At 43.2% G+C, this 24,019-nt stretch overlaps 1 protein-coding gene across 4 annotated transcripts in view; it reads left to right on the forward strand.

The window, feature by feature from the left end:
- Nucleotides 1-851: 851 nt before the first annotated feature.
- Nucleotides 852-24,019, forward strand: part of LOC108645198 (sialic acid-binding Ig-like lectin 12) — a 65,393-nt gene continuing 42,225 nt past the window's right edge. For 2 of the 4 annotated variants that reach the window (XM_031905671.1, XM_031905672.1), the window contains exons 1-8: nucleotides 852-1,009; nucleotides 10,888-10,967; nucleotides 12,973-13,341; nucleotides 14,595-14,888; nucleotides 16,167-16,269; nucleotides 16,496-16,556; nucleotides 17,012-17,083; nucleotides 18,635-18,697. In XM_031905671.1, coding sequence (XP_031761531.1) covers nucleotides 10,913-10,967; nucleotides 12,973-13,341; nucleotides 14,595-14,888; nucleotides 16,167-16,269; nucleotides 16,496-16,556; nucleotides 17,012-17,083; nucleotides 18,635-18,697 — 1,017 coding nt within the window. In that variant the 5' untranslated portion in view covers nucleotides 852-1,009; nucleotides 10,888-10,912. Of the gene's footprint in view, nucleotides 1,010-10,887; nucleotides 10,968-12,972; nucleotides 13,342-14,594; nucleotides 14,889-15,100; nucleotides 15,483-16,166; nucleotides 16,270-16,495; nucleotides 16,557-17,011; nucleotides 17,084-18,634; nucleotides 18,698-20,466; nucleotides 20,530-21,592; nucleotides 21,766-24,019 lie in introns of those variants that run through there. The other 2 variants (XM_018090087.2, XM_031905673.1) reach the window with 2 other exon arrangements.

Raw genomic sequence — 24,019 nt, forward strand, 5'->3', positions numbered from 1 at the left:
TTGGTGGCTCCACCCACTTGACAAAAACAAACAAAAAAAGTTTGGGAACCCTAGCATCAAACCAATAAAATTAAATCCTGATTGGCTGTTGGTGGCTCCGCCAACTTTTCATAACTAAACTGCAGTCCCCTAGTGACTGTGACCAACTGTGTTATTACTGTGAGAATGGCAGCAGGTTGAATAGGTAAAAGTCAATAGGTAAAATCTGATTGGCTGTTCACTTTTGGGCATCCAACAATCATCATATTTTCATTCATTCAGGCTGAGCCCATGACTATGTGATTCAAGGGGAGTGTAGCCTCAAAGCTGTAAGATTGGCAGAAGTTTCAATTTCCCCATAAAAGTCAATTGGTAAAATTTGATTGGCTGTTGTTGGCCCCTCCCACTATGGATCATCCAATAAATGTTGCTGTTTCATTCTGGGTTCACCTGATGATCATGTTATTCAAGTTTGGGGGGTGCAGCTTTGAAGCTGTAAGAGTGGCAGCAGTTTAAAATCTTCCCTGTCAAAGTCAATGGGAAAATTGGGGGGTTCGGGGCGGCGCCACAAAAAGACGAGGGGCGGGATCGCTTAGAAAAGCACAAGCAACCTGCTCCGCTATAGGGCGAAGAAGTGTGGGGAGTTTGGGTGTTGTACCCCTAAAACTGTAGGAGGAGTAGCGTTTAGAAAATGGGGGGCGCTAAGAATAAGAAGGAGAAGAAGCGGAAGAAGAAGCGGAAGAATCAGCTGAAGTCGAAGAACTCTCTGTGGGTTTTTCAACCCAAAAATGGGCACGTTTCAAAAAGGAAAACTGCTTTCTATGAGCAATTCTCACTTCTTCTTATCTATAAGCTCAGTTTGTATTTCCAAACTGGAGAGAATACAGCGCATCACACCAACCAATGGAGGGGAGACAGAAGTCACATGATCAGCTACTTCCCTACAGGGAACACTAGGTGCCACATACAGTCCCGGGCACCCACACTGCTGTATTCCTTGTTACAGACTGAGGACATGAGATGAACACTGGTACGTACTGGGGTTATTATACTAAAATGAGAGGATATGAAACATAAAAGAGAATAAACTGAAGGACTTGCCTTATATTTAAGCAGAGCTCCAGCATTTTCAAGTGAGAATTAACATTGTTTAATTTGAAAGCTCTTTATATGTTTTCCTGCTGGATTGCACTAAGGGGATAACTGTTTAGTCACTGTATGTTCCCCAGGGGCTGTTCCTGCTTAGTAAATGACTAAATGAATCCATGTGCAATCAATAGAATGCAAGCTCTTGCGAGCAGGGCCCTCCCCCTAGTGCCTCCGATCCTCATCCAGTGTAACTGCAAACCATTTTTGTGTATTGTTTATAATATACATGTTAACTGTTCTGTCTTTTGTACCCTTCAATTTAGTGATGAGCAAATCTGTCCCATTTCACTTTGCCGAAAAATTTGTGAATCTTTCAAAATTTTGCGCGTTAAAAACAAAATTGTCGCCCGCGGCTATTATTTTGTCGCATGGTTATTATTTTGTCACCCACAGCTATTATTTTGCCGCGCTGTTATTCTTTTTTCACCTGCGACTATTCTTTTGTCGCCCACGGCTATCCTTTTGTCGCCCGCGGCTATTCTTTTGTCGCCCGCGGCTATCCTTTTGTCGCCTGCAGCTATTCTTTTGTCGCCCACGGCTATCCTTTTGTCGCCCACGGCTATCCTTTTGTCGCCCACAGCTATTCTTTTGTCGCCCACGGCTATCCTTTTGTCGCCCACGGCTATCCTTTTGTCGCCCACGGCTATCCTTTTGTTGCCCACGGCTATCCTTTTGTCGCCCACGGCTATTCTTTTGTCGCAGTCAACAATTTTTGGACGCACGGTGAATTTTTTCATCCGTTTCGCGAAACAATCAGCCAATGGTGAAGCGCGGAAATTTGCTGCAAATCCATGCCTGGTGAAACATTTCGCCCATCACTACCTCTATTCTGTTAAGTGCTGTGTAAATTGATGGCGCTATATAAATAATAATAATAGAGAAAAATGATGGGCAGTCTACAGCCTCCATTGATATTCAATTACAAATGTTAACTGTAACAGTTTGATGGGTGTCTTATGAGACAGATGAGACGGCTGCACCTAAAAAGAATAGACAGAAGTGAAACAGCAGAGAGTTAATGCTCCACCAGGCACCCCTGCAACATCTATGGGCACCAAAACTCTCCAACAATTGGGCCCAGTGCCTAGGGTGGCACCTAAATACAGCCCTAGTTAGGCTATGGGGATAGAACCCATTCATTATTGGCATGCACAGACAGTATTGTGTTACTGTATTCAGAGCATCTCGGCAATAAATGCACTGCAGTGATGTATGAGCCCCTGTGTTTATGGGGAAGTGATAAAAATGAATTTATTTTACCTGATTCTTTATAGGATTCTCACTCATACAAAGTATAAACCTTTCGCTCTATGTTGTACACTGTCTGATCCCTGTGTAGGTGCTGCTTGGTGTTCTTAGATCGTTTCTCTCATCTTATAGTGACTGCCGTCCTTGGCTGATCATATTATTGGGTTATCATTGTCTTGCCTGTGCAGTAGGGGTGTGCGGGTCAGGAAAAACTCAACTGGCACCCAGCCCTAACCCCCAAAGCCTTAACCCCCACCTGACTCTAATCCACAAAGTGTTGCCATTGTAGGACCCACACCCAACCCATACCCGTGTCTTTCAGCTCTATATGCTACTTCTGCACACACACCCAACCCATACCCGTGTCTTTCAGCTCTATATGCTACTTCTGCACACACACCCAACCCATACCCGTGTCTTTCAGCTCTATATGCTACTTCTACACACACCCAACCCATACCCGTGTCTTTCAGCTCTATATGCTACTTCTACACACACCCAACCCATACCCGTGTCTTTCAGCTCTATATGCTACTTCTACACACACCCAACCCATACCCGTGTCTTTCAGCTCTATATGCTACTTCTACACACACCCAACCCATACCCGTGTCTTTCAGCTCTATATGCTACTTCTACACACACCCAACCCATACCCATGTCTTTCAGCTCTATATGCTACTTCTACACACACCCAACCCATACCCGTGTCTTTCAGCTCTATATGCTACTTCTACACACACCCAACCCATACCCATGTCTTTCAGCTCTATATGCTACTTCTGCACACACACCCAACCCATACCCGTGTCTTTCAGCTCTATATGCTACTTCTGCACACACACCCAACCCATACCCGTGTCTTTCAGCTCTATATGCTACTTCTACACACACCCAACCCATACCCGTGTCTTTCAGCTCTATATGCTACTTCTACACACACCCAACCCATACCCATGTCTTTCAGCTCTATATGCTACTTCTACACACACCCAACCCATACCCATGTCTTTCAGCTCTATGTGCTACTTCTGCACACACACCCAACCCATACCCGTGTCTTTCAGCTCTATATGCTACTTCTACACACACCCAACCCATAACCATGTCTTTCAGCTCTATATTCTACTTCTACACACACCCAACCCATACCCATGTCTTTCAGCTCTATTTGCTACTTCTACACACACACCCAACCCATACCCGAGTCTTTAAGCTCTATATGCTACTTCTACACACACCCAACCCATACCCGTGTCTTTCAGCTCTATATGCTACATCTGCACACACCCAACCCATACCCATGTCTTTCAGCTCTATATGCTACTTCTACACACACCCAACCCATAACCATGTCTTTCAGCTCTATATGCTACTTCTACACACACCCAACCCATAACCATGTCTTTCAGCTCTATATGCTACTTCTACACACACCCAACCCATAACCATGTCTTTCAGCTCTATATGCTACTTCTACACACACCCAACCCATACCCGTGTCTTTCAGCTCTATATGCTACTTCTACACACACACCCAACCCATACCCGTGTCTTTCAGCTCTATATGCTACTTCTACACACACCCCCATCCCATACCCGTGTCTTTCAGCTCTATATGCTACTTCTACACCCAACCCATACCCATACCCGTGTCTTTCAGCTCTATATGCTACTTCTACACCCAACCCATACCCATACCCGTGTCTTTCAGCTCTATATGCTACTTCTACACACACACTCAACCCATACCCGTGTCTTTCAGCTCTATATGCTACTTCTACACACACACCCAACCCATAACCATGTCTTTCAGCTCTATATGCTACTTCTACACACACCCAACCCATACCCGTGTCTTTCAGCTCTAAATGCTACTTCTACACACACACCCAACCCATAACCATGTCTTTCAGCTCTATATGCTACTTCTACACACACCCAACCCATACCCGTGTCTTTCAGCTCTAAATGCTACTTCTACACACACACCCAACCCATACCCGTGTCTTTCAGCTCTATATACTACTTCTACACACACCCAACCCATACCCATGTCTTTCAGCTTTATATGCTACTTCTACACACACACCCAACCCATACCTGTGTCTTTCAGCTCTATATGCTACTTCTACACACACCCAACCCATAACCATGTCTTTCAGCTCTATATGCTACTTCTACACACACCCCCAACCCATACCCGTGTCTTTCAGCTCTATATGCTACTTCTACACACACACCCAACCCATAACCATGTCTTTCAGCTCTATATGCTACTTCTACACACACCCAACCCATACCCGTGTCTTTCAGCTCTATATGCTACTTCTACACACACCCAACCCATACCCGTGTCTTTCAGCTCTATATGCTACTTCTACACACACCCAACCCATAACCATGTCTTTCAGCTCTATATTCTACTTCTACACACACCCAACCCATACCCATGTCTTTCAGCTCTATTTGCTACTTCTACACACACACCCAACCCATACCCGAGTCTTTAAGCTCTATATGCTACTTCTACACACACCCAACCCATACCCGTGTCTTTCAGCTCTATATGCTACATCTGCACACACCCAACCCATACCCATGTCTTTCAGCTCTATATGCTACTTCTACACACACCCAACCCATAACCATGTCTTTCAGCTCTATATGCTACTTCTACACACACCCAACCCATAACCATGTCTTTCAGCTCTATATGCTACTTCTACACACACCCAACCCATAACCATGTCTTTCAGCTCTATATGCTACTTCTACACACACCCAACCCATACCCGTGTCTTTCAGCTCTATATGCTACTTCTACACACACCCAACCCATACCCGTGTCTTTCAGCTCTATATGCTACTTCTACACACACCCAACCCATACCCGTGTCTTTCAGCTCTATATGCTACTTCTACACACACCCAACCCATACCCGTGTCTTTCAGCTCTATATGCTACTTCTACACACACCCAACCCATACCCGTGTCTTTCAGCTCTATATGCTACTTCTACACACACCCAACCCATACCCATGTCTTTCAGCTCTATATGCTACTTCTACACACACCCAACCCATACCCGTGTCTTTCAGCTCTATATGCTACTTCTACACACACCCAACCCATACCCATGTCTTTCAGCTCTATATGCTACTTCTGCACACACACCCAACCCATACCCGTGTCTTTCAGCTCTATATGCTACTTCTGCACACACACCCAACCCATACCCGTGTCTTTCAGCTCTATATGCTACTTCTACACACACCCAACCCATACCCGTGTCTTTCAGCTCTATATGCTACTTCTACACACACCCAACCCATACCCATGTCTTTCAGCTCTATATGCTACTTCTACACACACCCAACCCATACCCATGTCTTTCAGCTCTATGTGCTACTTCTGCACACACACCCAACCCATACCCGTGTCTTTCAGCTCTATATGCTACTTCTACACACACCCAACCCATAACCATGTCTTTCAGCTCTATATTCTACTTCTACACACACCCAACCCATACCCATGTCTTTCAGCTCTATTTGCTACTTCTACACACACACCCAACCCATACCCGAGTCTTTAAGCTCTATATGCTACTTCTACACACACCCAACCCATACCCGTGTCTTTCAGCTCTATATGCTACATCTGCACACACCCAACCCATACCCATGTCTTTCAGCTCTATATGCTACTTCTACACACACCCAACCCATAACCATGTCTTTCAGCTCTATATGCTACTTCTACACACACCCAACCCATAACCATGTCTTTCAGCTCTATATGCTACTTCTACACACACCCAACCCATAACCATGTCTTTCAGCTCTATATGCTACTTCTACACACACCCAACCCATACCCGTGTCTTTCAGCTCTATATGCTACTTCTACACACACACCCAACCCATACCCGTGTCTTTCAGCTCTATATGCTACTTCTACACACACCCCCATCCCATACCCGTGTCTTTCAGCTCTATATGCTACTTCTACACCCAACCCATACCCATACCCGTGTCTTTCAGCTCTATATGCTACTTCTACACCCAACCCATACCCATACCCGTGTCTTTCAGCTCTATATGCTACTTCTACACACACACTCAACCCATACCCGTGTCTTTCAGCTCTATATGCTACTTCTACACACACACCCAACCCATAACCATGTCTTTCAGCTCTATATGCTACTTCTACACACACCCAACCCATACCCGTGTCTTTCAGCTCTAAATGCTACTTCTACACACACACCCAACCCATAACCATGTCTTTCAGCTCTATATGCTACTTCTACACACACCCAACCCATACCCGTGTCTTTCAGCTCTAAATGCTACTTCTACACACACACCCAACCCATACCCGTGTCTTTCAGCTCTATATACTACTTCTACACACACCCAACCCATACCCATGTCTTTCAGCTTTATATGCTACTTCTACACACACACCCAACCCATACCTGTGTCTTTCAGCTCTATATGCTACTTCTACACACACCCAACCCATAACCATGTCTTTCAGCTCTATATGCTACTTCTACACACACCCCCAACCCATACCCGTGTCTTTCAGCTCTATATGCTACTTCTACACATACACCCAACCCATAACCATGTCTTTCAGCTCTATATGCTACTTCTACACACACCCAACCCATACCCGTGTCTTTCAGCTCTATATGCTACTTCTACACACACCCAACCCATACCCGTGTCTTTCAGCTCTATATGCTACTTCTACACACACCCAACCCATAACCATGTCTTTCAGCTCTATATTCTACTTCTACACACACCCAACCCATACCCATGTCTTTCAGCTCTATTTGCTACTTCTACACACACACCCAACCCATACCCGAGTCTTTAAGCTCTATATGCTACTTCTACACACACCCAACCCATACCCGTGTCTTTCAGCTCTATATGCTACATCTGCACACACCCAACCCATACCCATGTCTTTCAGCTCTATATGCTACTTCTACACACACCCAACCCATAACCATGTCTTTCAGCTCTATATGCTACTTCTACACACACCCAACCCATAACCATGTCTTTCAGCTCTATATGCTACTTCTACACACACCCAACCCATAACCATGTCTTTCAGCTCTATATGCTACTTCTACACACACCCAACCCATACCCGTGTCTTTCAGCTCTATATGCTACTTCTACACACACACCCAACCCATACCCGTGTCTTTCAGCTCTATATGCTACTTCTACACACACCCCCATCCCATACCCGTGTCTTTCAGCTCTATATGCTACTTCTACACCCAACCCATACCCATACCCGTGTCTTTCAGCTCTATATGCTACTTCTACACCCAACCCATACCCATACCCGTGTCTTTCAGCTCTATATGCTACTTCTACACACACACTCAACCCATACCCGTGTCTTTCAGCTCTATATGCTACTTCTACACACACACCCAACCCATAACCATGTCTTTCAGCTCTATATGCTACTTCTACACACACCCAACCCATACCCGTGTCTTTCAGCTCTAAATGCTACTTCTACACACACACCCAACCCATAACCATGTCTTTCAGCTCTATATGCTACTTCTACACACACCCAACCCATACCCGTGTCTTTCAGCTCTAAATGCTACTTCTACACACACACCCAACCCATACCCGTGTCTTTCAGCTCTATATACTACTTCTACACACACCCAACCCATACCCATGTCTTTCAGCTTTATATGCTACTTCTACACACACACCCAACCCATACCTGTGTCTTTCAGCTCTATATGCTACTTCTACACACACCCAACCCATAACCATGTCTTTCAGCTCTATATGCTACTTCTACACACACCCCCAACCCATACCCGTGTCTTTCAGCTCTATATGCTACTTCTACACACACACCCAACCCATAACCATGTCTTTCAGCTCTATATGCTACTTCTACACACACCCAACCCATACCCGTGTCTTTCAGCTCTATATGCTACTTCTACACACACCCAACCCATACCCGTGTCTTTCAGCTCTATATGCTACTTCTACACACACCCAACCCATACCCGTGTCTTTCAGCTCTATATGCTACTTCTACACACACACCCAACCCATACCCGTGTCTTTCAGCTCTATATGCTACTTCTACACCCACACCCAACCCATACCCGTGTCTTTCAGCTCTATATGCTACTTCTACACACACACCCAACCCATACCCGTGTCTTTCAGCTCTATATGCTACTTCTACACACACACACACCCAACCCATACCCGTGTCTTTCAGCTCTATATGCTACTTCTACACACACCCAACCCATACCCGTGTCTTTCAGCTCTATATACTACTTCTACACACACCCAACCCATACCCATGTCTTTCAGCTCTATATGCTACTTCTACACAAACACCCAACCCATACCTGTGTCTTTCAGCTCTATATGCTACTTCTGCACACACCCAACCCATACCCGTGTCTTTCAGTTCTGCTACTTCTACACACACCCAACCCATACCCGTGTCTTTCAGCTCTATATTCGACTTCTACACACACACCCAACCCATACCCGTGTCTTTCAGCTCTATATGCTACTTCTACACACACACCCAACCCATACCCGTGTCTTTCAGCTCTATATGCTACTTTTACACACACCCAACCCATACCCATGTCTTTCAGCTCTATATGCTACTTCTACACACACCCAACCCATACCTGTGTCTTTCAGCTCTATATGCTACTTCTGCACACACCCAACCCATACCCGTGTTTTTCAGCTCTATATGCTACTTCTGCACACACCCAACCCATACCCGTGTCTTTCAGCTCTATATGTTACTTCTACACACACCCAACCCATACCCGTGTCTTTCAGCTCTATATGCTACTTCTGCACACACCCAACCCATACCCGTGTTTTTCAGCTCTATATGCTACTTCTGCACACACCCAACCCATACCCGTGTCTTTCAGCTCTATATGTTACTTCTACACACACCCAACCCATACCCGTGTCTTTCAGCTCTATATGCTACTTCTACACACACCCAACCCATACCCGTGTCTTTCAGCTCTATATGCTACTTCTACACACACACCCAACCCATACCCGTGTCTTTCAGCTCTATATGCTACTTCTGCACACACCCAACCCACACCCATGTCTTTCAGCTCTATATGCTACTTCTACACACACCCAACCCATACCCGTGTCTTTCAGCTCTATATGCTACTTCTACACACACCCAACCCATACCCATGTCTTTCAGCTCTATATGCTACTTCTACACACACCCAACCCATACCCGTGTCTTTCAGCTCTATATGCTACTTCTACACACCCCCAACCCATACCCGTGTCTTTCAGCTCTATATGCTACTTCTACACACACCCAACACATACCCGTGTCTTTCAGCTCTATATGCTACTTCTACACACACCCAACCCATACCCATGTCTTTCAGCTCTATATGCTACTTCTACACACACCCAACCCATACCCATGTCTTTCAGCTCTATATGCTACTTCTACACACACCCAACCCATACCCATGTCTTTCAGCTCTATATGCTACTTCTACACACACCCAACCCATACCCATGTCTTTCAGCTCTATATGCTACTTCTACACACACCCAACCCATACCCGTGTCTTTCAGCTCTATATGCTACTTCTACACACACCCAACCCATACCCATGTCTTTCAGCTCTATATGCTACTTCTACACACACCCAACCCATACCCGTGTCTTTCAGCTCTATATGCTACTTCTACACACACCCATCCCATACCCGTATCTTTCAGCTCTATATGCTACTTCTGCGCACCACTTACATTCCAAGACAGGGAACTTCAGGAGGGGAGGAAGAGCTTACTCTCCCAGTCCTACCCACACCCAACCTGAACTGCAATGGTTGCTATGGTTCAACCCTAACCTACCAAACCAAAGCATAAACCCGCAAGTCCCGTGGGTTGTGGCTGCAAATCATTACTGGCCAGATGCAGTACAATGCATGTTATACAGTAATTCCTATACTGCTTCTGTGCTACATCTTCTCCCTCTCTGTATCTTCCCTGCTGTGTAATGTCTATGTAGTATCACTTTCAGGGATGGAACTAGGGGTAGGCAGAGGAAGCAGCTGCCTAGTAATGTGGGGGTGGGGGGTTGCTTGGCAGATACCACTTCTGTCTAACCCTAGTCTAGACTCTCTTGCCCCCGCAGCCGCTTGTCGACACGCGCTTCCAAGCAACAACACCGGATATGGGCACACTAGTTACCAAACATACGGGGGGAGGGGGGGGCAAGGGAGCCAACCAGAATGCCTAGTAGCCTGTTGCCACTGTGAGCACATTGCATCTGCTTTTGAAAAATATCTTAAGTGGGGGCAGGGGTGCATTGTGCAAGAACATCACTGATCAGCATTAACATTCCCGTAGCTGCTTTCTATGTTTGTTAAAGCAATTATTTCTGTGTGCTGTTTAATGCAGGAAGAAGGAGAGTTGTGGGGGAGACATGATGGAGCGCTACAGGCACTTACACAGGATCATTCTCATGGTTGTTCTGCAAGGTAAATCCAACCCTCCCCATAACCTACACATAATCCAGGGTTAGAATACAGAGAGACTTAAGGTGTCCACACACGTGGCGATCTGACGATCTTTCGTGCGACCGATGGTCGTACGAAAGATCGTCAGATCCGCCACTAACCTTCAGGGCTGAAACTGCAGATAAGGAGGTAGAAACAATAGGATTTCTACCTCCTTCTGCTGATTCAGCGCTGAAGGCAGATTTTGGTCAGGCGCCTTCTATGGCGCCCGATCAAAATCTTTTAACCTGGCCGATCGGCGAGTCGACCGATATCAGCAGCTTCCTGCGATATCGGTCGACTCGCCAACTTGCCATACACGCACCAAATATCGTACGAAACGAGGTTTCGTACGATATTATCGCTGTGTATATGGACAGCTTTTGGCTGATTTTCTTTCTTGGAATATTACAGCTGGCACTGATTGGCCCCTGAAACAAACATATCCAACAGTGAGTAAAGGTAGTAGTCCAGCAACATCAGGGTTGTATTCTTAAAGCAATATTGCACAATAAAACTTTCCCCCAAATCCCCATTAAAATGCAAGAAATCCCCCAATGAGAATCCCAGCTGATGTGAGTAAATCCGGCTCCCTGTTCTCTGTTCCTGCAATTGGAGTTGGGAGCAATAAGCACAGTTTCCCAGCACTGAACAAGTCTGTCCCTTTATCCCCATGTCTGATTCCTGTGCCATATAATGAAGGGAAAAATGCCATCATTATCTCTATATATAAGAAATAAGCAAGGTGCTTTTTAATCAGCATTCTCATTGGTTAATTCTTTTGCATTTATAATGAAGGTTTTGGTATTGGAGAATGTTCTTACATCTATTTTTACTTTATCAGCAGCTCCTATAGAAAACTAGGGAGCGCAATGGGAGAGCGTTATGGTTGGGTTTAGAGCCCCATTAATTATCATTTCGAAAGTCAGGCCTGGAAGTTGTGTAACAGATGTGGGTGAAAATCTCACACCGCTTAATTTTGTTCTCAAACTTCCCTTTCTAGTTAACATCGAGAATAAAACTAAAATACAGGCTTAACATAATGTGACACATGACTAGTAATCAGAAATACTGTAAAGCCCCCACAGCCCCCATGGTGCACCCAGATGGGTAAGGGAAAGATCCCAGTAGGGGGAGAAAGCCACAGTATACTGGGATCTAGTGATGAGCGAATCTGTCCCATTTCACTTCGCCATAAAATTTGCGAAACGCATTTGTTGTGCAATTTTTTTGTCGCCCACATCTATTTTTTGTGTCTGCGGCTATTTTTTTGTCGCCCGCAGGTTTTTGTACGTGACCGTGCCCATTTTGCCGCGACCGCACCCAATTTGACGTGCGTCAAAAAGAATTCCGTGCGACAAATTATTTTGCTGTGAATTTTCACGGACGTTTCACGAAACAATTAGCCAATGGCGAAATGCAGAAATTTGCTGCGAATCCATGCCTGGCAAAAAAATTCACTCATCACTACTGGGATCAGTACCCATGCAGATACCAAACTGCAGTCTGCTGAGCCGGGGAATAATAGGCCCATCCCAACCAGAAAGCATGCCCCGCCCACAGTACCTCTGTGACTATTACTATGGCTCAACCACCCAGAAACACCCTGACCCAAACTCTATTACTAAATAACAGGGCAGGAGGGTGGGATGGAATGGAACAGAACCCCTATTTACCTTCCTGGCTAAACCCTGTCCTCCCTGGCCTTCTGTTAAGTCTGACATGGATTATAAAATCCATGAAAACTGAAACTGAAATTAGATTTTTTTCTGTACAGCTACATCCAACTCACACATTTCAACATATCAGACGCAATTGTGTTGATAACAACTCCCCCCGTGTCTACAATTAGTGGGGGAAATGCTGCATTTTGGCTTTAAACAAAATAGCTAATTGCCTCCAAAATGGCACTTTGCACTTGTGGATGTAAATGACCCTTTGGGGCTCTATGTGCTGTTTGTGTTGCACTAATGTGTCTGTTTCTCAGGGGGGTTCCCAGGTTCGTACAGTCAGGATTGGGCCATTACCCTCCCTGAATCCATCAGAGCATTGAGAGGATCCTGTGTGGAGATTCCCTGCACATTCACCCGCCCCAGGGGCAACAAGGACTTCCGTCTGGTTTGGTACAAGGAAAAACTTCTCTTTGACAATATAATATTCAGCCAATGGGATCCCTCTGATGTGAGTGAGGGTTACAGAGGCCGCACTTCCCTGGTCGGCAATGAGCCAAACAACTGCTCCCTGAGGATTATTGGTGTGCAAGAAAGTAGGATTTATTTTCCCTATATACATGGGAACTGTTATTTCTCTCTCACTACTAATCCTCCATGTCAGACAGTGCAGGTTACAGTCTCAGGTAAGTATTTATATGGGAAATATAACGGCACCCACACACTCACATTAAGCACCTCACAGTGAGTCTGCAAGGGGGCAGGTATCAGCCCAAACCCAACAAAGCGCCTGTGACAAGAAGGATCAGTGTTTTTACTAAATAAATCCTCCCACTGCCTCCTATGTGCTCTCCCATTGGTGCATATTTGCCAAATGATACACAGACAGGCCGAGGAACACTCAACAGCTTATAGGATCTGATTCCCCTTAACAAAACTTTTAATATGTCATAGACAGTGATATTCTGAGAAAATTTGCATTTGGTTTTCATTTTTTATTTGTTGTGGGTTTTCAGTTATTTAGCTTTTTGTTTAGCAACTCTCCAGTCTGGAATTTCAGCATCTATCTGGTTGCAGTGGTCTTGTTTACCTTAGCAACCAGGCATTGGTTGGAATGAGAGGCTGTAATATAAATAGGAGAGGGCCTGAATACAAAGATAAGAAATAAAAAGTAACAATATTAATAAAGTTGTAAGCTCCCAGAGCAACAGATATTTGGCTGCCGGGGTCACTGACCCCCATTTGAAAGCTGCAAAGAGTCAGAAGAAGAAGGCAAATAATTTAAAACTAAAATAAAAAATAAAAAAAAAATTAAAACCAATTTCAAAATTGCTAGGAATGGGACCTGGTATTTGAAGACAAATTGCATGCAATCACAATTTCTGCCACTGGGGGCACTGGTTAACCAGGGAAGCTCACAATGCCTGCATTAGCCTTATACAGTATCACACACACCATGATACAGTGATTATATATCAGTACTGCTTTGGCTTTGTATTGTGCCCCTTCCCAGGGAATTATCATATTGCCCGGCTCAGTCTCAATAAATATCTTCTCTTCCTGCCTCAATAGCTCTGTAGAACCAAGGAAATGGTGTGAAATGTAACGGAAACGCTCTGCATTGTTTATCTATTGTATTTAGACCCAATAACATGCGGAACAAACATTCATCTTGCTACACATTAATTGGCTCAAGTTCAACATGTGTGTGGGTTATTTATGTTGTTATGTTTATTGTGCCACTTGTTAAACCAATGTTCCAGGGGGGAGGGTAGGGTTGCCCCCTGTTTCCTGCCAAAGGGGACCAGGACATCAGGTGTGGGGGCTGTAATGCTGGGGGGGGGGGGCATAAAGGCAATGTGGTGAAGTAGAAGATATGAGGGAAGGCTGAAGCCCATATTAACTCTGTCAGGAGTAACTAATTGGATGATTTCTTTAGATGTTCCCAATGAGCCAGCAATACAGATACCCACAGATCTAACTGAGGGGGAACGTACCCCCATCTCCTGCTCTGTAGAACACACGTGCCCCCCCAGGCCCCCTACTCTACAGTGGAACAGAGCTGGGTATAATACTACATACAATCAGAAAAGACTTAAGGATGGAGTATGGAAAGCTGAGACTGTAATGGAATATCTCCCCTCCTACCGGGATCATGGGGCTGAACTTATATGTGAAGCTACGTATCCAAATGGGCTCAGATCCCAACGCTGGGTCACTTTAAACATAAGATGTAAGTACTGTCGGAATAAAAAGTTTCTTTTTCATAATGCATTTAATTAAAGCTGCAGTATCAATAATAATTATAATCACGTTCTGGCTGGGGTTAATGGTATCCAGCTACAGAGTGGAAAACAGCTCTAAAACACTCTAATATGGAGGCAGGTTAATTAAAACAACTCTAATGAAATGCCTCTCTACCTGTGATGTAATTGCCAGGATGAAAGCTGAATGTGAGAGGCGCTAAACAGAGAGATAACAGGATCCAGTAATTGTACAACTGCCCCCACCCCAATGGCGCCCCCTCTGCTAAACTTCATTTCTCTGTTACCGGATTCTCCCAAAAATGTAGCAGTTGTTATATCTGATGGGAAGAAGGAAAGGAAAGAAGGTGATGCAGTGAGTTTAACCTGTGCCAGTGATGCCAACCCTGCTGCCAATGCCTTTACCTGGTACAACAATAAGAGAGATGGAACTGTAGAGCTGAGGGAGGAGCAGGGGCGGAGCATAACTGTGACTGTGGGGCGGGGCAGAGAGACATTCTCCTGCACTGCAAGGAACCCACTGGGAACTGGGAATTCCACTCTCTCTGAGCTGCAGGTTTTGTGTAAGTATTATACAGGTTTATGGGAGAATTATGTGATCTGAACTAACAAAAAGCCTAATTACAGATACATGAGAATTCACCAATGAGAATGGTGCTTACTAACTCCATGGATTCCATTGCACTGTAATGGGTTGTTGAATGTGAAAAGAAGCGGAAATGTTTTATAAAAAATCTATAGAGCTGATCTGTTATCTGCTACATACACTGTGCCTTTTCTCCTTTTTTTTTTTTTAGAAGGAATGGCCGCCCTGTGGCTACAGCTTATTTATATAAACTATAGTTAGGATTTGAAGCAAACACACAACTTTTACCAGCACAGGGCAATAGAACATAATATATTCATTACATTTATACTCTTGTTATTTTTTGTGTGTTACTGTTCCTTTCAGAATACAACCCTGATGTTGCTGGACTACAGCTCCCAGCATGCCTCACCTGTCATTATATGTTACATTATTCTGGGATCTGTAGTCCAGTAACAGCTGAGTAAGGTTTGGTTGAGCAGCGCTGTGCAGCAGGGTTTAGTTCCCCTTTAATAAAGATCCCCACAATAAATTAATTTTAGATAAAGTTCCATGGATATAAGGACAGAACATAGTATTGTGCGCAGGTTCATTTCTGCTGTGAAGGAATAATAAAATAACAGTGTTACCGTCATTAAAACCTTTGTTTCTTTTCTTGCAGCTGCACCGACAGGAGAGGGACTGCCCACGAGGACTTTACGCGGGGGCGGAGCTGTTGCTGTATTGGTCATACTATTGGCTCTGGCTCTTTATTTATTCCTAAGGTATGTGATTTGACTATCTTTGTAAGGGATTATACAGAAAGCCATGGATATGGATAACATGGGCCTGGGACAAAACAGAAACCAACCAGCAGCAAAGTGTATTGTTCTTTTGTGAATTTGTTAAAAAATACATTTATTGTACTGTGATTCTTATTAAACTGACCAGTGCTCTGTCTTATTTTCAGCCTAATTATAGAATTAATAGACAACTTTTCTCCCCAAACAGACACAGAAAGTCACAGAAAGGGGGAGAGTCAGGAGGCCGGGGAGCGGAGGCCAATGTTCAGGTGAGACCATAACAGTTACAGGTGTCTGATTAAAGGGACAGTAAAGCTTAAAAAAAAAAAAGAATATGGCTAGAAATGTTTAGCTATGTGTTTTGAGCCCCTGTACCAGCCCAAAGCCACCAACGCTCTATAGAAATAAAGCCCCATGCCCCTGAAGATGCCCACAGTAGCTCTCCATCTTTTGCCCAACTACTGCACATGCTCAGTCTGCTCTTGGCTGATGTCAGTGACCTGAGCTTAGGGATCGACTCACAATATTCTTCTTTCCTATGCCGGCTTGCTCTAGTCTCTGCCTGGTCACTATTTAACATGCATACAAGCCAACCAATCACAGTCCTGTCTGGCTGCTCATTAAAAACCGGGCACTTTGAGCTTAGAACTAGACTTTAGCTGAATGCTTAAAAGGGGATATAAACCCTGCTGCACCGCACTGCTCAACCAAACTTTTTCTGCAGAATCCCCAGGCCACGGAGAGTCCCTACATTAATGTACAGATAAAAGACACAGCCATGTATGAAGATATGAAGGTAAAACCCATTGGAAATATTTCATATTTTTCTATCCTATGAATTGTATGGGAAGCACTGGGAGTGACCAAGGAGCCTTTTAACTGGTTTTCCTGGTTGGTCACCTGACTGCATCGTGAGATGGATACGGTTATTGATAATCAAATATATATATAGGAAAAAAGCATCCAACACAAACTGTACAATTCTGTTTGATAATGGGCTAAGGGGCAGGTATACAGATTGAGATATAACTTGTCCTATACAGGTATCGGACCCCTTATCCGGATACCCATTATCCAGAAAGTTCCAAATTATGGAAAGGCGATCTCCCCTAGACTCCATTTTAATCAAATAATTCACTTTTTTAAAAATGATTTCCTTTTTCTCCATAATAATAAAACAGTACCTGTACTTGATCCCAACTAAGATATAATTACCCCTTATTGGGGGCAGAACAGCCCTATTGGGTTTATTTAATGGTTAAATGATTCCCTTTTCTCTGTAATAATAAAACAGTACCTGTACTTGATCCCAACTAAGATATAATTACCCCTTATTGGGGCAGAACAGCCCTATTGGGTTTATTTAATGGTTAAATTATTCCCTTTTGTAATGAGCAGGGCCTCTTTACCCCTTTCATAGGTCAGTATTAGTATACAGTCAGTAGGTTTGCCTCATACATTGCCCATACAGTGCAGCTGAATACAGTGCTTTATATTACACACCTGTTATTAATAATAATAATAATAATAATATGCTGAATATAACTAATAAAGCTGCTGCTTGCTGGTCACTAGAGATCCCGGTTCCCTATGGAAGACAGGGAAGGGCCACACATGACACTAGAGCGCAGGGCAGGTACCTGAGAGATGATGAGATCTCTGACTTCAATGGAAATCCCAAGTCATTTCCCAGTTCTGGATCAATTTACCTGCTATAAAGTAATGTTATGTTCTGGTGCTGCTGGATTAAAGCATTTAAGGGGTTCTGTAGTAAAAGTTTGCCCAGGAGCAGTACATAGCAACCAATCAGCTGGTAGAATTTACTGGTCACCTGTTTTAAAGCAAACATCTTATTAGTTGCTATGGGTTGAATGATGAACATAGAACCCTGTCAGTGAGGCCAACGTTTGGGCCACGTACAGGCCAATATGTATATGGCAAGCGTCAGTCCCAACTAAGATATAATTACCCCTTATTGGGGCAGAACAGCCCTATTGGGTTTATTTAATGGTTAAATGATTCCCTTTTCTCTGTAATAATAAAACAGTACCTGTACTTGATCCCAACTAAGATATAATTACCCCTTATTGGGGCAGAACAGCCCTATTGGGTTTATTTAATGGTTAAATGATTCCCTTTTCTCTGTAATAATAAAACAGTACCTGTACTTGATCCCAACTAAAATATAATTACCCCTTATTGGGGGCAGAATAATCCTATTGGGTTAATTCAAGTTTAGTATGGAGATCAAATTTTTTGAAAGATCTCTTACCAGGAAAACTCCAGGTCTCTGAGCATTCTGGATAACATGCATTATACCTGTATTTTGTTGATGTATTTTTTTCAGCCTGCTGAGAGTCCCTACACTGCCCTACAGACAAGAGACACGGCCGTGTATTATGGAATCAAGGTAAAGTCAACTGGGGAGATATGATATTATTTTATCCCAAGTATGAATATGGGTCTTTCAGCTGATTTCCCTGATGGGTCACCTATGTGGAAATAGGGATGTTTAAGAGAAGAAATGCTTATAGACAGTTACTGACACATACAGTAAATATACAGAACATACATTAGATGGGTGGAATCCAGATCTCCCTGATGATAAGGGGCAGGTGGGTCTGGGCCAGAAGAACACATCCTCTGCAGGTTGGGTGCCCTCACCCCACCCATGGTGCCATTATGGCCCACTTCTGCCTTCTTATGCCTGCCCCATTGGTGAGATGGGCAGATCAGACGTGGGTATATAAATACACTGGGTTGGCAGTGGGACAGTTAGGGCCCTTCGTGGGTCGCTTTTTTGTCATTACTGGTTCCTTATCATTTTATTGTCTTGACATTTTTTGGTTACCGAGTTATTATTTTAGCCACACCATCTAATGTAGCCTCTTTATAATGCATTTGCCTGTAGCTGGGAGACCAGGCCTTTATGTGTGGGGCTAATGGGCTACAGGATAGACGATAGTTATGTATTAGGAATATCCTGAATCTGATCTGTATTGTTTAACTGTTGACTTATTAGGCAACAACGTTAATTCAGTAATGAATTTATGTGAACAACCTTCTTATATATTATTTGGGCTATTGTAAGTGTGAACATGAATAATTTTATATATATATATAATTGTACAAACCAGAATGGAGCAGCTTACTAGTCTTAAGACCTAGGGGCACATTTACTAACCCACGAACGGGCCGAATGCGTCCGATTGCGTTTTTTTTCGTAATGATCGGTAATTTTGCGATTTTTTCGGCGTCTTTACGATTTTTGCGTAAAAACGCAAGTTTTTCGGCGTCTTTACGATTTTTACGTAAAAACGCGAGTTTTTCGGCGTCTTTACGATTTTTGCGTAAAAACGCGAGTTTTTCGTAGCTATTACGAAAGTTGTGCAAAGTCGCGATTTTTTCGTAGCGTTAACACTTGCGCGCAAAGTCGCGCCTTTTTCGTAGCGTTAAAACTTAAAAGGCACGACGTTTTGCGCAAGTTTTAACGCTACGAAAAAATCGCGACTTTGCGCAACTTTCGTAATGGCTACGAAAAACTCGCGTTTTTACGCAAAAATCGTAAAGACGCCGAAAAAACTCGCGTTTTTACGCAAAAATCGTAAAGACGCCGAAAAAATCGCAAAAAATACGAAAAAGTTGCAAAATGTTCGTTTCCAATCGGAATTTTTCCAATTCGGATTCGAAATCGTGTCTTAGTAAATCAGCCCCCTAGTCTGACGTAACGGACAATACATATAGCAAAAACAAAAAGGTCCAGACACATAAAATAATGAAAAAAAGAAAATTCTTTACTGCGCCATGCAGAAAAGTTACAACATTTCACTTTGTCAAGTGATAAGATAATGAACATAAAGCACACAAGGTATAAATAGGCGCAAGCCCATAAGCCACTCCCCCAACTAAGTACTGGATGCAAAAAGGAACATTACAAAGTTTGCCTTATAGAATATGCATAAACCAGGGTTCCCCTTCAATTATTAGTCATAAAAGTGAGTATTAATCCATTCACAGTATAAGGTAATCAAACCTAAGATTGCATCTACCACATGGGTACATACCATTTTTCATGTTTTTTTAGACCTTTTTGTTATATATATATGATAAGATAATGTTGTGCCAGCATTTATAAAAACCAAAAAAAACCCCACCTATAATGTAGTGAATATCTTTCAGACCACTGAGAGTCCCCACACTAACCTACAGACAAGAGATACAACCATGTATGAAGATATGAAGGTAAAACACATTGGGCATATTTTATATTTTTCTATCCTATGAATAGGAATTGTATGGGGAGCACTGGGACTGACCGAGGAGCCTTTTAACTGGTTTTCCTGGTTGGTCACCTGACTGCATGGTGAGAAGGATACGGTTATTGATAATCAAATATATATAGGAAAAAAGCATCCAACACAAACTGTTGATAATGGGTTAAAGGGGCAGGTATACTGATTGAAATTTAACTTGTCCTTTACTTACATTATAAATGGAAATCTGTACCCCCCTGTTGTAAAATATAAAGGGTAAGTGACAAAGGAATTGCACGACCTTGGAAATAAATTTCTCGGCATGTCAAGACTTAAAGGGGATGTAAACCCTGCTGCACAGCGCGGCTCAACCAAACCTTACTCAGCTGTTACTGGACTACAAATCCCAGAACTATGTAACATATAATGAAGGGTGAGGCATGCTGGGAGCTGTAGTCCAGCAACATCAGGGTTGTATTCTTAAAGCAATATTGCTCAATAAAACTTTCCCCCAAATCCCCATTAAAATGCAAGAAAGCCCCCAATGAGAATCCCAGCTGATGTGAGTAAATCCGGCTCCCTGTTCTCTGTTCCTGCAATTGGAGTTGGGAGCAATAAGCACAGTTTCCCAGCACTGAACAAGTCTGTCCCTTTATCCCCATGTCTGATTCCTGTGCCATATAATGACGGGAAAATGCCATAATTATCTCTATATGTAAGGTACCAGCAAGGGGCCTGACACAGTGCTGGGAATCAGCATTCTCATTGGTCACTTCTCTTGCACTTACAGTCAGATTGTTGCTCAGTAGAATTCTCATTGGGGAATTTCCTTGCATCTATAATGACGTTTTTTGACAACTTCTATAGCAAAACTAGGGGGCGCTGTGGGACAGCATTAGACAGTGGGAGAATAAAATCATCTAAAACAGTCTAAAAGCATTATGGATAATAGATCCCATACCTGTATTAGCATTACTCAGTTATACAGAATGTTGCACCTCAGTGTTTGTACATTTAGGTTTGTACATTACTGTATTTCTTTTGTTTTTCAGCCACAAATCCATCAGCAGAACAGATCCAAATGAGCGCAACAAGGGGAGGCCGACCATTGAGCTGAGCGCATGGAAAACACAAAGCTCTGAGCTACCAACCCATTAGCCTCCTGCTGATTATTAGGCTAAAAACACATTTGGTAATATTTCTGCATAATAAAACCTTCACCCTCCATCAATAGCTTTATTCAAGTAATGAGCAGAGGAACAGCACATCTGCTGCCTGCTATGGCCTTAGGGAGTTTAGAGCTCAGACTAGTTGCTCACACTCACTGGCATAACTAGTGTGCACTGGGCCCCCCCCACAAAAAAATCTTCAGAGGGGCCCGGAGTTCCATACCCAGCCCCCACATCAGCATCTTCTGCCTGCCCGAGTCTTCCCTCCCCAGCCGCCCTACTACTGTCGAGCAGAGAGGAAAGATTTACAACTATAGAGAGAGGAAGCAGCCCCACCGCCCCGGGCCCCCCTTAATCGCAGAGTATGTTTTATAGTTACGCCACCTGAGCACCCTGCCCTTCTTTATTCAGGTTTTATCTCACTTCTCTAATCCATTATACTATTAGTTTTTGGAACTGGCACAGGTAGGGGATCCCTTATCTAGAAACCTTATATGCAAAAATAATTCTATTTTTAAAAATGAATCCCTTTTTCTCTGTAATAATAAAACAGTACCTGTACTTGATCCCAACTAAGATATAATTACCCCTTATTGGGGGCAGAACAGTCCTATTGGGTTTATTTAATGGTTAAATGATTCCCTTTTCTCTGTAATAATAAAACAGTACCTGTACTTGATCCCAACTAAGATATAATTACCCCTTATTGGGGCAGAACAGCCCTATTGGGTTTATTTAATGGTTAAATGATTCCCTTTTCTCTGTAATAATAAAACAGTACCTGTACTTGATCCCAACTAAGATATAATTACCCCTTATTGGGGGCAGAACAGCCCTATTGGGTTTATTTAATGGTTAAATGATTCCCTTTTCTCTGTAATAATAAAACAGTACCTGTACTTGATCCCAACTAAGATATAATTACCCCTTATTGGGGCAGAACAGCCCTATTGGGTTTATTTAATGGTTAAATGATTCCCTTTTCTCTGTAATAATAAAACAGTACCTGTACTTGATCCCAACTAAGATATAATTACCCCTTATTGGGGGCAGAACAGCCCTATTGGGTTTATTTAATGGTTAAATGATTCCCTTTTCTCTGTAATAATAAAACAGTACCTGTACTTGATCCCAACTAAGATATAATTACCCCTTATTGGGGCAGAACAGTTATACTGGCCATGGATGCTGTATCCCTCTAATGTGTCCGGAATCTGTATTTTGTCTGAATTACAGACGTGTGGGCAGGTTATGCATTGTTTTTTGCACCGGGCCAGTTAATCACATGGAATTCCATTCACTTCACACTTCAGTAACTTACCCTAATTTATATCAAGTCACTTTGATCCACATTATTCTGTAACTTATCTGTTTGTATCTGTTTGTCCCTTGCAGCCCCCCCTGTTTTTATGACTTTGTTAACACCTTCCACACAGATATTCTTTTTTTCTGGTTATTTGATCTATGAGCTGAATATATATATCAGAGAGCACCACAGCTTCATTGTAATCAGCTTGAAAAAGGAACTAAAATGTTCTGAAAGCTTGCTATGATTATCTTAGTTAGCCAATAAGGTATCACCTTTATACCACTTTTGTTATTTTTTATTTCAAAAGGGTTACCATGTAAACATTTTTGACTGGCTACCACGGTACATCACCTTTTCCTGTTTTAAAGCAAACATCTTATTGGTTGCTATGGGTTGAATGATGAACATAGTCAGTGAGGCCAACGTTTGGGCCACGTGCAGGCCAATATGTATATGGCAAGCGTTGGTCTTCTCTATGTAACACAAGCAGTGTCGGACTAGGACCCCAGGGGCCCACCAGAAAACCTTAGACCATGGGCCCACTCTCCAAACTATTTTTCATCGACTTCTTACTCAGTCTTTATATTTTCCTATTTTTTTATCTTTATATACTATAATCTATTCTTCTGTATATTAAGTTATTTTGTTCCCATAGAGAAATAGGGAATGACTATAAATTAGACCAAATGGCTAGAAGCAGGAGCAGGAGGGCCCACTGACGCCTGGGCCCACCGGGAGTTTTCCTGGTATCCCTATGGGCCAGTCCGACACTGAACACAAGGCTTAGCTGTGCCGTATTATCATATCCCAACAGGGTCCCTTTCCCTGATCTGATTCTGAGAAACACCTGATTCAGTTCTCTCTGAAAGGCAAATGATCATTAAGGGGAACAAATGGAAAATGGCCGCTACTGTCGCTCCATAAAGTTGTACAGACTTCTCTGGTAACTGTTCCAAATAACAGGGAAATGGGAAGGAACAAACCAACACAGGCAAAGAGGG

This window comes from Xenopus tropicalis, chromosome 7 (genome assembly GCF_000004195.4).
Source record: "Xenopus tropicalis strain Nigerian chromosome 7, UCB_Xtro_10.0, whole genome shotgun sequence".
In the NCBI taxonomy this organism is placed as follows: Eukaryota; Metazoa; Chordata; class Amphibia; order Anura; family Pipidae; genus Xenopus; species Xenopus tropicalis.